Source organism: Daphnia carinata, chromosome 3, assembly GCF_022539665.2.
Source record: "Daphnia carinata strain CSIRO-1 chromosome 3, CSIRO_AGI_Dcar_HiC_V3, whole genome shotgun sequence".
NCBI lineage: Eukaryota > Metazoa > Arthropoda > Branchiopoda > Diplostraca > Daphniidae > Daphnia > Daphnia carinata.
The window spans coordinates 13,069,780-13,082,347 of NC_081333.1; the positions used below are offsets into that span (position 1 = coordinate 13,069,780).

Sequence of the window (12,568 nt, forward strand, 5' to 3'; positions counted from 1 at the left end):
GATTTTCAATTAAAATTATCTTCGTGTCCAGCTCGATCGTTTGGCTGCAGAGTCAAAGGGATTCTGCCGTCGAGAGGCAGCGAAACACGGGCGCCGTTCCGCGACGTGACGATCCACACGAATTCCGCGTCGGTCGACTCAAACACGAACGCGTCCGGGTTCCTCGTGGCGAGCGACTGCTCGACTGGGCGCAGCAGGTCATGAAGGTCCACGCCGATCGCAAGGCCATCCTCGAAGTGGAATTCCAAGACGAGGAAGGCACCGGACTCGGTCCGTCTCTGGAGTTTTACGCCCTGGTGGCGGCCGAGAGCCAACGGCGCGACCTGGCTCTGTGGATCTGTGACGATGAAGACGACGACGTGACGTCGGCCGAAACGGCCGCATCCGTGGCCGATTCGGGTGTCAAACCGCCCGGTTATTACGTGGTTAGGCCGTCTGGCCTGTTTCCGGCTCCCCTGCCGCAAGACTCGCCCATCTGTGATCGCGCCGAGCAGCTCTATTGGTTTTTAGGCGTCTTCCTGGCCAAGGCACTTCAGGACGGCCGCCTTGTCGATTTACCTCTTTCGACTCCCTTCCTCAAATTGCTGTGCCAGGGCGACGTGTCTTGCCCGGCCCAGCAGCCCGTCTTTGTCAACAGCGACAGCAAGCGCGCTAAAACTTACCGGGCTGGATCTCACCCTCCGCCGCAACAGCCTCCACCTCCACCCACACCAGTCCCATCGTCTCAGCAGCAACAACAGCAGCAGGAGGTGGAAGACCCGATGACGTCGTCCGTCTTCTCTCAGGATGGAGACGTTTTGGGCGGCAATGGCAAGACGCTGACCGGAAGTAACAGCCCACGTGATCCGTCCCTCCCCTGGTTCTCCGGTTTCCTCTCGCACGAAGACCTGGCCATCGTCGATCCGACTCGAGGCCGGTTCCTTCTCCAGTTGCGAGCCTTGGCCACGCGACGTCGTCAGATTTTAACGGACCCGACGCTCAGCCACGAGGATCGATGCCGTCAGGCGGACAATTTGGCTCTAGCCCAGCCCAATCTGTTGAACAGCAATTCGACGACGACCGTGTCGAGCGTGTCCGGCCAAACTCACAGCAACATGTCGCAGAAACCGGCCACCATTGTCCCACCGCAATCGCAAAAGATTCAAAGCGCGGCCCAAGGGCAAGGCGGGGGAGTCCGTCTCGAAGATTTGGGATTGACTTTCCAATTCGCCCCGTCGTCCAAAGTCTTTGGCTTTACCGATGTCGAACTGCGTTCCGGCGGTGCTGATTTCGAGGTACCTAATCGTTTTTTTTTTTTTTTTTGATTTATTAATTGATTTATTTTAATGATGTTTTAATGGAATGGCAACAGGTGACGCTGGACAACGTGGAAGACTACGTCGAACTGATGGCGGAATTTTGCCTGGAACGTGGCATCCGTCGCCAAATGGAAGCCTTGCGCCAAGGCTTTGACCGTGTCTTCCCCATGTCGCGTCTGGCCGGTTTCAGCCCGGCTGAGCTACGGCTTTTGCTGTGCGGCGACCAGAGTCCTAGCTGGACTCGCGAAGACATCCTGAACTACACAGAGCCGAAACTGGGCTACAGCCGCGACAGCCCCGGCTTTCAGCGTTTCGTCAACGTGCTGACGGGCATGAACGCGGAAGAGCGCAAGGCGTTCCTCCAGTTCACGACGGGCTGCTCGTCGCTGCCACCCGGCGGATTGGCCAACCTCTACCCTCGTCTGACGGTCGTGCGAAAAGTGGACGGCGTGACGGATCGAAGCGGATGCGTCAACGGCAGCTATCCGTCCGTCAACACGTGCGTCCATTATCTCAAGCTACCCGAATACGACTCTGAGGAGATCCTTCGCGAACGGCTCCTGGCCGCTACCCGTGAAAAGGGTTTCCACCTCAATTGAAAAAATATGTTATTTTTGTTTACGGTGGGATTTGTTTTTGGTTTACCGTTGGAGTTTGACGTTTGTCATTAATTTCACCGTTTTTTCTATCCCCCCCACAATCTGATGTGAAAAAAAAAAAAAAAAAAACACCAAAGTTTCGAGCGAGAGAAAAAGAGGATGGGAAATTCATCACAAGCTGAATGAGAAAGAAAAAAAAAACCATTTGTATAAAAAAACAAAAAAATAAATAGGATCGAGGTAGTCGCGTGTTTTCTGCTATCCACATCGTGTCACGCGAATTCTTTTGGCTTGTTTTTTTTCCTAACGGCGGTCAACGACGACTCCACCTCCTTGTTGTCTATTGCCTCCTTTTTTTTTCCCCCAATGTAATCCAATGATACATTTAAGTCCCCCCAATGACTAAAATTCTGCTTTTTTTTTATTTTTTTTTTTGACCTATCGCCTAGATCTTACTTCTCGGTAACGAAGAGTAGAAGATTTTTCATTTAGTGTTTTGAATTTTGTTCGATGGTCCACACGTTTTTTGTGGACAATGGAAGCGAAAACAAAAAGAAGAAGAAGAAGAAAAGTAGTAATTCATTTGTAGGGACATGCAACACACGAGGCCGCTTTATTTTTCGGCATAACCAATGTGCGTCAATGTCTTGATTTTGTGTGGAGCTCGGTGGGTTTTGGTGAAACAATTTTTTTTTTTTTGGCATTCATTTTTTTTTTTTTCTTTATACATATATATATTTTTTTTATTGATCCACCAGCTGCTGCTCCACACCCAACCACCCCTACTTCTACTGTTGCACTTTCATTTAGCCATCGTTTTCTTTTGTGAAATGAAACACGCATCTTTATAATACAATTGATTGTGCCCCCCCTCCTCCTCATCGCCCCCTTAATCTCTCGCATTGATTATGGTTCAGTTTTTGTTTATTTTTTCCCTCCTTAATCTCTCTATCTCTCCAAAGAACTATCGGGATTTTTGTCTGATTTTTTTTTTTGTTTGATTTTCTTTTGTTTTTCAATATATTCTCCTCCTCTTATTCATGTTTGTCATGCAGATTTACTCTTGCACATGGTGTAGTAAGCTACTACTTTAATCAAGTATACGTTTCAACGATATCCGAATTCCGCAATTTTATTAGTTGCTTTCATCCTTACTTGGGGAAAATTCAGTTAAATCTGTTTTTAAATTCTTCTTTTTATGGACGTTAAAGTTGAATAGACCACACCCTCAAAGGAGGAGGAGTTTGTTACACATTGAAATCGATTGTTAGGCCGATTTCAATCGCTACAGTCAATGTCGTCTGCTAGCCACATGCTTCTCCGAGTGTTGACTTTTTGATTTTCCAAAGTTTTTCTCGTTGAAAATTTGCAAAAAAATGTTGTATTTAGTAGGTTTAGGCTTAGGAGATGCTAAAGATATCACAGTCAGGGGTTTGGAGATAGTTAAGGCAGCCGATCAAGTTTATTTAGAAGCTTACACGTCTATATTGACTGTTGGAAAGGAGGCATTGGTAAGTGATGGTGTGCTTCATGAGAAAAATTGTACAAATTTAACAATTTTGATTTTAATTGTACAGGAAAGTTTCTATGGTAGAGAAATTATTGTGGCTGATAGGGAATTTGTGGAACAAAAGGCTGAATCCTTTATTGAATTCGGCCAGAAATACTGATATTGCTTTCCTAGGTAACAAAACTACACAACTAAAATTTGAATTTGAGTTATTACAGGCTTGAAAATTTTCTCAAAACAATAGTTGTAGGTGATCCATTTGGTGCAACAACTCACACTGATCTTGTATTAAGAGCCAAGGAAGTTGGTGTACCTTTCCAAGTTGTTCACAATACTTCAATTTTGAATGCTGTGGGTTGTTGTGGTCTTCAGGTAATAAAACAATATAATTTAAGCATTACTATTAATTACACTGTTAAATCCAATCCTTCAATTATAGTTGTACAGCTTTGGAGAAACTGTTTCAATTCCATTTTGGACAGATACGTGGAAACCAGACAGCTTTTTTGAAAAAATTGAAGGAAATTTAGAAAGAGGACTACACACACTGTGTTTACTGGGTAAAACTTTTTTTCATTACTAGTTATCTCTTAGAAGCAATGTAAGTAAATCCTGCTTTCTAGATATTAAAGTGAAAGAGCAAACGGTAGAGAATATGATGAAGAATAGGCCAATATTCGAACCGCCACGATTCATGAGTAACCAACAAGCAGCCAACCAATTGATGGAGATTGTCAAATCTAAGAACCAAACAAGTATGCTAAATGCTTATTTTTTCCAAAAGTCTATACATCTAATTAAATTCGTTTGCACAGAATTAACCGGTGAAACTTTGTGTGTTGGCGTGGCGCGTGTTGGCTGGCCTGATCAAAAGTTAAGTGCCTGTACACTAGAGGAAATGTTGACCTGCGAGTTAGGTCAACCACTTCACTCTTTAGTGATTGTGGGCAAAATTCATCCACTCGAGCTGGACTTCTTACGGATGTTTAGCCCTGAAATTACCTCACACAGTGGCCAATAACGGTAATAAATTGCTGTACATTATCCTTTGGTTCTAGATCGAATCATTTTCAGCATTAAGTGTATTCATCTCCAAATATCGGTTTTGATTACCGGCGAAAAGGGCGTTGTTGAGATTTTGTTCTGAAAAATTTCTATGTCCGTGAATATAGGGATGAAATATTAATTTCATTTAAGTTTAGACGTCGTCTGCTGCGTCGTAATGCCGCCCAGTTTCCTCCGATGCGGGAATCAGCTGTTCAGGATATTTTTCCAAGTAGGCCGTTGCGTTGAAAAACGCATCACTACCCATGTCCTAGGTAAAGCATTTTAAAGTTGTTATTGGCTGATGCAAAGTTGATCGGAATAGATCATGCACAGGCAATGGAACATCACGTGGGAAGTAACGGACAAGGCAAATCACTCAGGTTAGTCAACGCTGGCATTCAGTGTATTATTATTATTTGTCGTTAGCATGAAAAATAATAAAGAAATGCATAACATTTTTTAGATAAATTTCAGGATAAACAGATGTGATGAATTAGGTAGCTGAGTTAATGTGTCTGAAAAAGACGGGAATAAACTGTTTTGGTATAGTTTTGAGACTCGAATCGAAGACTATGAAAAGGGGAAATAATATTAATACGGTAGTGGCTTCCACCAAAAAAACGAAAAAACCTGGCGACATTTGTGAAAATTTTGCAAGGCCACACGTAGGAACTTCCTAAATTAAAATTTTGTGCACTCTCTAATAGTCCATATAACATGCCGGGCGCTCAGCGCCCATTTCAAACCTTTCGGGCAATATCGGGGGCGTTTTGAAAAACCAATTCAAAATTAGCTGGCGGCTGACGGCAAAGAGGCGATTTTGACCAGAGTAACAATTTTTCACGATCATATTTCAAGATTTTCTTAACCGATGGCGCACATTCTCTAGGACTATCCTGTGACGGAAAGAACACTCCATCATCCATGCTATATTGAAAATAGAGGGTACGAATCAACGTATAATGAAAATTAAAAAGTAGAACAAGGCATTATAACTTACCTGCTACAGGCGCTAAAATTGCGTTGGCGCTTATTTGCAAGACCAGCAAAATATTCGTCTAAAACCAATTTAGCTGTCTAAAACGCGAAGTTAAAATTAGTTTGAGAAAATGCTATTGTGTCTTATTTTTCAATACCTGCACCAAATCTAGGCTTTGACCTGTGATTTTTATGCAGTGTTCTCCCACAACGACAGAATGCTGATAATCTTCGAGCGCAGTGTCCATTAATGATTGTTTAAGACTATCGCGGATAGTCGCACAGTCTTGATTATTTGAATTCGATTGCGGAGAAGCAATGGGATCCTGAGGGACAGGACTAGCATTCCGTTGAATCGTCTGCTCAATCAATTGTCTTGCTTTCCTACATCAGGTAAACAATAAAATAAGTAAAAATGAGTTGCTGGGAAGATAGAATGGTAGGATCTTTACTCGATATTGTCCGGAGCAGCTCCCGTGATCTGCACAAGACGTTCCGAAGCGCCGGGATTCACTACATTTCAAATTCGTACAATTAAATTCAACCTTGGAGACTCAAACTAAAATGCATTCCGGAAAGGACAAATAACAGACAAGAATTCGTGCAGTTATTGAGCTTTCGTTAACGAGTTATTGCTAAATCTGTTTGGTTTTTAATTTGGGTTTCCAAGCGCGCAGGCAAAATGGAGAATACCTCGCTGAAATGAAATGACCGTGTCGCTTATCTCCTCGATCAAGTGCACCCGCCTTCCCTTGATACCCATCACTGGCGAAGCAAAGTAGCCGTATTGGGAGACCATTATGTCAAAGAACATTTCAAAAAATCAATCAAGTCTACCCGTTTTGTACCTTTTCCCGAATCAGCGTTCCTTATGACTACTTCATCTTTGATTGCGTGTTTAGCCGGCGAAACGCTGCCAACGTTGTTGACCGTATATTTCCCAGAAGATTTTACCACTTCACCAGGCAAAAGAAGAGGCAAAGGGCTAACTGGAGGTGATAATTCGTTTTGTCCTGTAGTTTGGCCGGCATTCGATGAAATCTCGGTAATGCCGGTGGCCTGCTAAAGAAAAAGAAAAGTAGGTATGTACATAATAAAATGTATCTACAGTTGAACGTAATGCATTCACTGTCTTAATAAAACCTACCAATTCATTAAGTTTTGATTGGTAATAGTTGCTGACTTGTTCTTGGGCAGCCCAACGACTAGCTCTCAGTTCAACCACTTCCAGCAGATACAGACGAGAGATTTTGTCTAGGCTGTCATCTCTGCCAGCGTTACGCAAATGGATGAAGACACGGTCAAGTTGATCTGAGAATATCAAAGCACATTTTCAGAAAAAGCCATTGCCTAAATCCCTATGCACAACTTTACCTTTGTAGTTCATTTCCAATTGTGCCCCAAAATGTTTGAGATTGACACACAGTGTTAGGACAGCAGAGCGCAGGTCTTTTTCAGTAGAGTTTGATTGCACTAGTTCATTGAAGTTTTCCATGAATAAAACAACATCTGCAACTATTGAAAAGCATTATTTGCTGTAATATTCAAGGTTGTTAAATTTAAACCAACTGTTTTGAAAAATTCCACTGGATCCTTGAATGTTGTCTTTGTTTTTGAGCATAACTTGTGGGTTTTTGGTTCGCACATTTCTTGGAGCCCTAGCATAAGGTGTTCCTATCACAGATGTCATTTTGACTAAGGCAGGTTACTCCTGTTGACAAGACAAAACATGACCAATTAGAACCAGTGCCACCAATGTGTCAGTTTTCCATCATGTTTCAATACAAATCTGGGACCATCAATCTTTTGGAATCAACTAATGGGAAAAACACCAAACTGCGCAACTTTGAACATTATTTACCGTGACGTTTTGAGTAACTTGAAGGCAGATTTGAGCTCGTTACAAAATACGTCGACGCCCTTCGTGAACAGCACGTCTTTCTTGCTCATCTGCTGCCCTCCTTGTGTATATGAGGTGAATTCTGTGTGTAATAATGTAGTTCGCCCGCTGGCAGGAACACAGAACTACTCAGAAAAAAATAAATATTAGGTATAACAACGCACGGGAAATACACATGACTTTTTGTTGATAGATGTCGTGGTTCGTAATAATTTTTAAAAGTAAAAATTGGGCTCATTTTGTCGGGCCTAAATTTTCTATCGGATCTACTTTTATATTTCAAATAATTCAAAAACCATGAATTTTTCATAAAAACAAATTTCATATTCGTGATTCTTGTTTAATTTTGAATCAGAATCATATATAATTATCTAGATTTAGTGATATTGTTTTTTATTAGGAAAAAATTTTAAGCCCGACAAAATAAGCCCAACAAAATAAGCCCGACTTTTTGTTTTCTTTGTTGAATTCAAAAACTATAAAGCCAATTGAATAACAAACTTCATTTTCATAATTATCATTAAATTTTGCATCGAGATCGTATATTAAAAACGAAATTTGAAAATTGGCCAAAAATGAAAAAGTGAGAAGGCTATACCCTTCTCACTTTTGTCAAAATCGGCCAAAAACGAAATCCCTTGGAATTCGATAAAAATCACATGGCATAGCCAAAATTGAACGCTGAGTTCGATTATGTAAGTGTTTTTCTTCTTAAACCAGCCGTTATTATTTTTTAATAGGAAAATCTATAGAAATATTAAGCCCGACTTTTTAAGCCCGAGGAAAATAGCCCGATGTTTTTGTTTTTTAAGTTTAATTTAAAAACTATAAAACCAGTTGGAAAACAAAATTCATTTTCATAATTAGCATTCAATTTTGCATTGAAATCATATATGAAAAGCGAAATTTGAAATTTGGCCAAAAATGAAAAAGTAAGAAGGCTATACCCTTCTCACTTTTTCAATTTTCGTCAAATTCTAGATTTGGTTAAAAATACAATATTTTGATTCAAAATCGATCGCTGATCACGAAACTCTGGTATATTTTTATATTGGGCTAATAGATTTTGAATTAACCGTAAAAACATAAAAGTCGGGCTTATTTTGTCGGGCTTCTTTTGTCGGGCTTAAAATTTTTTCCTGTTAAAAAATAATACCATTTAATTTAGATAACTATATGTGATTTTAATTCTAAATTAACCAAAGAAAACGAAAATGGAACTTGTTTTTACGTAGAGTTTATATATTTTGAGTAATCTAAAATATAAAATAGGTGCGAATCGAAAAGATTACTAACGCGCCAGTACGCTACAGCGCTAGCGAAACACATCAAACTTCTTAGATTATTTAAAAACTATAAGCTCTACATAAAAACAAATTTCATATTCGTTATTCTTGTTAAATTTTGAATCTAATTCATCTATAATAATCTATTTTTATTGATATGAATTTTTTAAGTAGGCTTCTGGAATCGGGCCTTAAATTTCTAGCGTACCTACTTTTATGTTTCAAATAACTCAAAAACCATGAAGTCTACATAAAAACAAATTTTCATATTGGTGATTCTTATTAAATTTTGAATCTAATTCATCTACAATTTTCAATATTTATTGATATTAATTTTTTAAGTAGACGTCTGGAATCGGGCCTTAAATTTCTAGTGTACCTACAGTTATATTTCAAATAACTCAAAAGCCATGAAGTCTACATAAAAACAAATTTCATATTCTTGATTCTTATTAAAATTAGAATCTAATTCATCTATAATTATCAATAGGTATTTATTGATATTAATTTTTTTAAGTAGACGTCTGGAATCGGGCCTTGAATTTCTAGCATACCTATTTTTATATTTCAAATAACTCAAAAACCATAAACTCTACATAAAAACAAAATTCATTTTTGTGATTCTTGTTAAATTTAGAATCTAAATCATGTATATTTATTAAAATTTATTGATTATTTAAGAAAAACAAAAAAATTGCAAATTTTGGAAGGGAATCTCCCCGTTATCATGTACTGGCGCGCTTGACCGTGATGCAGCCTGTATTTTTATTTTTCAAAAACTTAAGTAGGCTATAGTATGAAAATACGTGGCTTAGATTCAAACTTCAACTAGAATCACGAAAATATCTTTCGATTTCTTGGGCAAGTGGAAAAGTTTGTTCGTAGTTATATCTATGCCCTATCTGAAAATTCCTAGTTATTCGAGCAGAGATGGCCTATTTTAAACGTTTCCCGAGATATCAGATAATTAAAAAATAATAATAATTTAATGACTACGAATCAAACATTGAAAAATTTAAGCAAAAACGTTGTTTAATAAAGGATTTCTTACATCTCTTACAAAACAATAGAATAACCAAAAGCAAGAGAAAGAACCATTAGAAATTCTACTTTCAACTGCTGCAAGCAAGTACTGTTGTAGATGATAAGGGAAATGAGTATACTTTTTTAACTTATTAAAAGTTGGGTTCTGAATACTGTGTGGCAACAATCTGACAACGCAGACAATGTTCTCAGAATTCATTATTTTCATCCTCGCTCAGGGTATCTTGTAATAATTCACACTCTCTGTGGAGAAGGAAACTGCTACCATTGTTGCTGTTTCGCAACCTGAAATAGTAGAACATGTTTGAAAATATTACACAAAGAAAACAACAGAATAAAATAGTGACCTGGTCTGTAAATGTGTGGCTTGGATCTGAAGGCCATCCACCTGCTCCTGTAATTCTTCATTTGTTCTTTGAAGTTTCCTGTCAATTGAAAAAAGGAACCAGTCTACATTTATGATCCCAATAATCGTCTACCATAAATTAACCAGTTTACCGAACGTTGTTGGTGGCCGCGTCGAGTTCATCTTGAGCAGCAGCCACTTCTCGCTTCAATTCCTCGATTCTCGAACGCAATCGTCGGACCTGTTCAAGAGAAGGAAAAAAACGAATCGTTAGCCATTTTCCAATGAACAAGAATGATTTTATTTGTTTGTTTACTTCAGCTTCCGAATGTTCAGCTCGGCGTAAACCATGACCTAGTTCCACAGAACGATCCTGCAATGCTTTCTTCAATTTATTATGGGCATGCCTCAGCTCAAGCAATTCTTTATTTTTCTCTTCTAATTCTTCATGTATTTTGCTCATCTCAGAATCTGCTACAGAGCCCGAATGACCTCCACTGCCCGAACTAGATGACGAGCCAAAAGATTTTTTTTCCAAACGTTCCTAACCAAACCAATCCTCAATTAGTTGAGTACATATATAGATAGAGGCAGAAGGTTAAACATACCTGCAGATCTGACAGAGCTGTCCGAAGTTTCTTGTTTTCTCTTTCCAACGCCTGACGTTCTGTTTCGACTCGTTCCCGCCGACCCCATTCGGCGGCATTTTCGGCTTGTAAACGCTCAAGTTCTCCACGGAGTTCAGCTAACCGTCTATCAAGTGTTTCCCGTGTAGTGGCTTCATCTCGACGATCCTGCTGTAAACTTATGACCTGCTGACGATGGATCTCTTGCGATGATATCAGCTGCCTCTCCGCCTCCTGCTTGGTGCATTTCAATTCCTCCAATCTTCCACGTAAATCCAACAGCTCTAGCTGCATGGACTCCATTGCCTTGTGAAGACTGCTCTTTTCCCTATTCACGCGCACAAGGTATTATAAAACTTGTGAATATCTCTGAGTGAAAGCTACATACTCCCTTTCTGCTTGGATTGTTTTGGATGCTTCATCTAGCCTTAATTTGAGGTGTGTCAGCTTTTGTTGCAAGTATTCAATGTCGTCCGTTTCGAGAGATTCGATAGGATTTCGCATTTGCTTAGGTACGGCTCCGCTGAAATGGGACGGTAGAGCTTCAGCATCGAAACCATTGCTCATAAAATTCGGAGTGGACCGGTCGCGTGGACTAAGTAAAGCCGGTATGGGGTCGGTGCCATTGATGGGAGTACTCGTCGCCTCCCTAGATAGTTCTGGCGTCCCTAACCTGTTTTCAGACCAGGAAGATGTAAATCATGTTTAAAAAGTTGTCTTCTGCTTGGACAGGATGACGAAAGCTACCTAGAGGAACCCTGACGATGATGATGAGGATTAAATGAATGAGGACTCTTTCGCTCGGATAGGCCATCTTCTTCTTGCTGTTGCTGGGCCATACGCTCCAACTCACTACGTAGGAACTCATTCTCGTGTTCAACACACTGTTTTTCTCGCCGCACTACCGAACTATCCTTCAACGCCATCTCCAATTTAGTTCTTAATACTTTGGCTTCTTCACGGGATCTGTTTCGCTCCGTTCGGACTTTGCTCCACTTTTCTCGCCAATTTGCAGTGCAATCCGACCACCAGCGCATTGTTTTTTCCATCTGAGCTGCTCGAGCTCGTGCCTCTTCTAGTTCTCGCTATGAAAATCGAATTTTACTTACATTACTTTATTTTTTTATCCAACGTAAGCAACCATCTTCAATTTTATTTATTTACCTCTTTAGATTCCCAGTCAATGTCAAATCGGCTAGATGAGATGTGAGAAGCTGAGTCAAGTTCTGCATGAATATGATTGTGAACATGATTGCTGCTGCCTCCGCTTCGATGAATCTGGGAAGAGTGAAGATGCCCATGAGAATGGCTCACGTGGTGCCCAGACATGGGTGAAGGGGCAGATCGTCGTGGCAATGGTTGGCCTATTAATATTTGCCATGAAAACTGTCATCGTTAAATAAATTCATTATTGCTGTACCTGGAGGCCCATTTGCAGATGGAATAGGAGGTTGTGACATTTTCTTACACAATTTTGAATTATGTGTATCATCAACCCATTTTTAACACCACATGCAACATCTTAGTCTGTGTTCTAGAGCCATTGTAAACAGTTTGTCTGCATGGACCAGAAAAACAATGGCTAGTTTTTAAGGGTTCAATGATATCCAAATTAGTGAGTGTTGGAAGACACGGAATTGAGCTGAGATTACGTGGAGTTCAAAATGTTCTTATAAGAGTTCACGAAATTCGACACATATAAGAGACATCGCACACAATTTCACAATGTTTATTGTTCGACTACGAAAATTGAATGCACACATGCACGCTTCTGAGAACAAGAGAAACCTATACATTAAGTTTTCCGATGGAAATTCAGACGCGTTGAACTCTAACGAAAAACAGTTATTCGGCCTAATTGATGACGAGTTTTGCGTTGGACGAAGCAAAAAAAAAATAATAAAATGAAATCGGACATGACAGATCGTGACGTT

The 12,568-nt window shown here is 40.1% G+C and overlaps 4 protein-coding genes across 8 annotated transcripts in view; 2 read left to right on the forward strand and 2 right to left on the reverse strand.

Annotated features, from left to right (window-relative positions):
• LOC130698614 (E3 ubiquitin-protein ligase Ufd4-like) overlaps positions 1-12,568 on the forward strand; it is a 43,782-nt gene that overhangs the window by 8,626 nt on the left and 22,588 nt on the right. Inside the window, exons 8-9 of one of the 2 annotated variants that reach the window (XM_059494525.1) lie at positions 32-1,274; positions 1,352-1,921. In XM_059494525.1, coding sequence (XP_059350508.1) covers positions 32-1,274; positions 1,352-1,897 — 1,789 coding nt within the window. In that variant the 3' untranslated portion in view covers positions 1,898-1,921. Of the gene's footprint in view, positions 1-31; positions 1,275-1,351; positions 2,767-12,568 lie in introns of those variants that run through there. The other variant, XM_057521300.2, reaches the window with a different exon arrangement.
• LOC130698636 (diphthine methyl ester synthase-like) lies at positions 3,211-4,451 on the forward strand. Its single transcript, XM_059494529.1, is given in 7 exon segments — positions 3,211-3,408; positions 3,475-3,540; positions 3,542-3,581; positions 3,652-3,779; positions 3,847-3,967; positions 4,031-4,162; positions 4,223-4,451. Coding segments are annotated over 7 exon segments (828 nt in total). The 5' UTR covers positions 3,211-3,273; the 3' UTR covers positions 4,429-4,451.
• LOC130698612 (eukaryotic translation initiation factor 4E-binding protein Mextli-like) lies at positions 4,472-7,451 on the reverse strand. Of its 4 annotated transcripts, none has more exons than XM_057521295.1 (11): positions 7,294-7,451; positions 7,002-7,143; positions 6,807-6,947; positions 6,580-6,743; positions 6,281-6,491; positions 6,126-6,197; positions 5,885-5,945; positions 5,591-5,816; positions 5,455-5,531; positions 5,201-5,381; positions 4,472-4,722 (listed from the first exon to the last, which is right to left on the reverse strand). In XM_057521295.1, the coding sequence occupies exons 2-11, from the start codon at positions 7,120-7,122 to the stop codon at positions 4,606-4,608; spliced, it is 1,371 nt and encodes a 456-aa protein (XP_057377278.1). In that variant the 5' UTR covers positions 7,123-7,143; positions 7,294-7,451; the 3' UTR covers positions 4,472-4,605. The 4 variants fall into 4 exon arrangements, with proteins under 4 accessions (XP_057377278.1, XP_057377277.1, XP_057377279.1 ...); XM_057521294.1 differs by having other exon boundaries at positions 6,281-6,494; XM_057521296.1 differs by lacking the exon at positions 6,126-6,197 and having other exon boundaries at positions 6,281-6,494.
• LOC130698611 (coiled-coil domain-containing protein 102A-like) lies at positions 9,633-12,558 on the reverse strand. The gene is made up of 9 exons (XM_057521292.2): positions 12,055-12,558; positions 11,799-11,998; positions 11,382-11,719; positions 11,023-11,307; positions 10,617-10,962; positions 10,325-10,552; positions 10,161-10,249; positions 10,010-10,087; positions 9,633-9,947 (listed from the first exon to the last, which is right to left on the reverse strand). The coding sequence occupies exons 1-9, from the start codon at positions 12,092-12,094 to the stop codon at positions 9,851-9,853; spliced, it is 1,701 nt and encodes a 566-aa protein (XP_057377275.1). The 5' UTR covers positions 12,095-12,558; the 3' UTR covers positions 9,633-9,850.

Excerpts from the sequence above, each read along its gene's own strand:
- LOC130698612 (XM_057521294.1), bottom strand. The coding sequence starts at position 7,122 with ATGACATCTGTGATAGGAACACCTTATGCTAGGGCTCCAAGAAATGTG. Across the intron at positions 5,946-6,125 it reads GGTCATTTCATTTCAGCGAG|TGAATCCCGGCGCTTCGGAA; the intron begins GTATTCTCCATT and ends TTTGAAATGTAG. Across the intron at positions 5,382-5,454 it reads AATTTTAGCGCCTGTAGCAG|CATGGATGATGGAGTGTTCT; the intron begins GTAAGTTATAAT and ends TTTTCAATATAG.
- LOC130698611 (XM_057521292.2), bottom strand. The coding sequence starts at position 12,094 with ATGTCACAACCTCCTATTCCATCTGCAAATGGGCCTCCAG. Across the intron at positions 11,999-12,054 it reads ATCTGCAAATGGGCCTCCAG|GCCAACCATTGCCACGACGA; the intron begins GTACAGCAATAA and ends AAATATTAATAG. Across the intron at positions 11,308-11,381 it reads CATCGTCAGGGTTCCTCTAG|GTTAGGGACGCCAGAACTAT; the intron begins GTAGCTTTCGTC and ends GTCTGAAAACAG.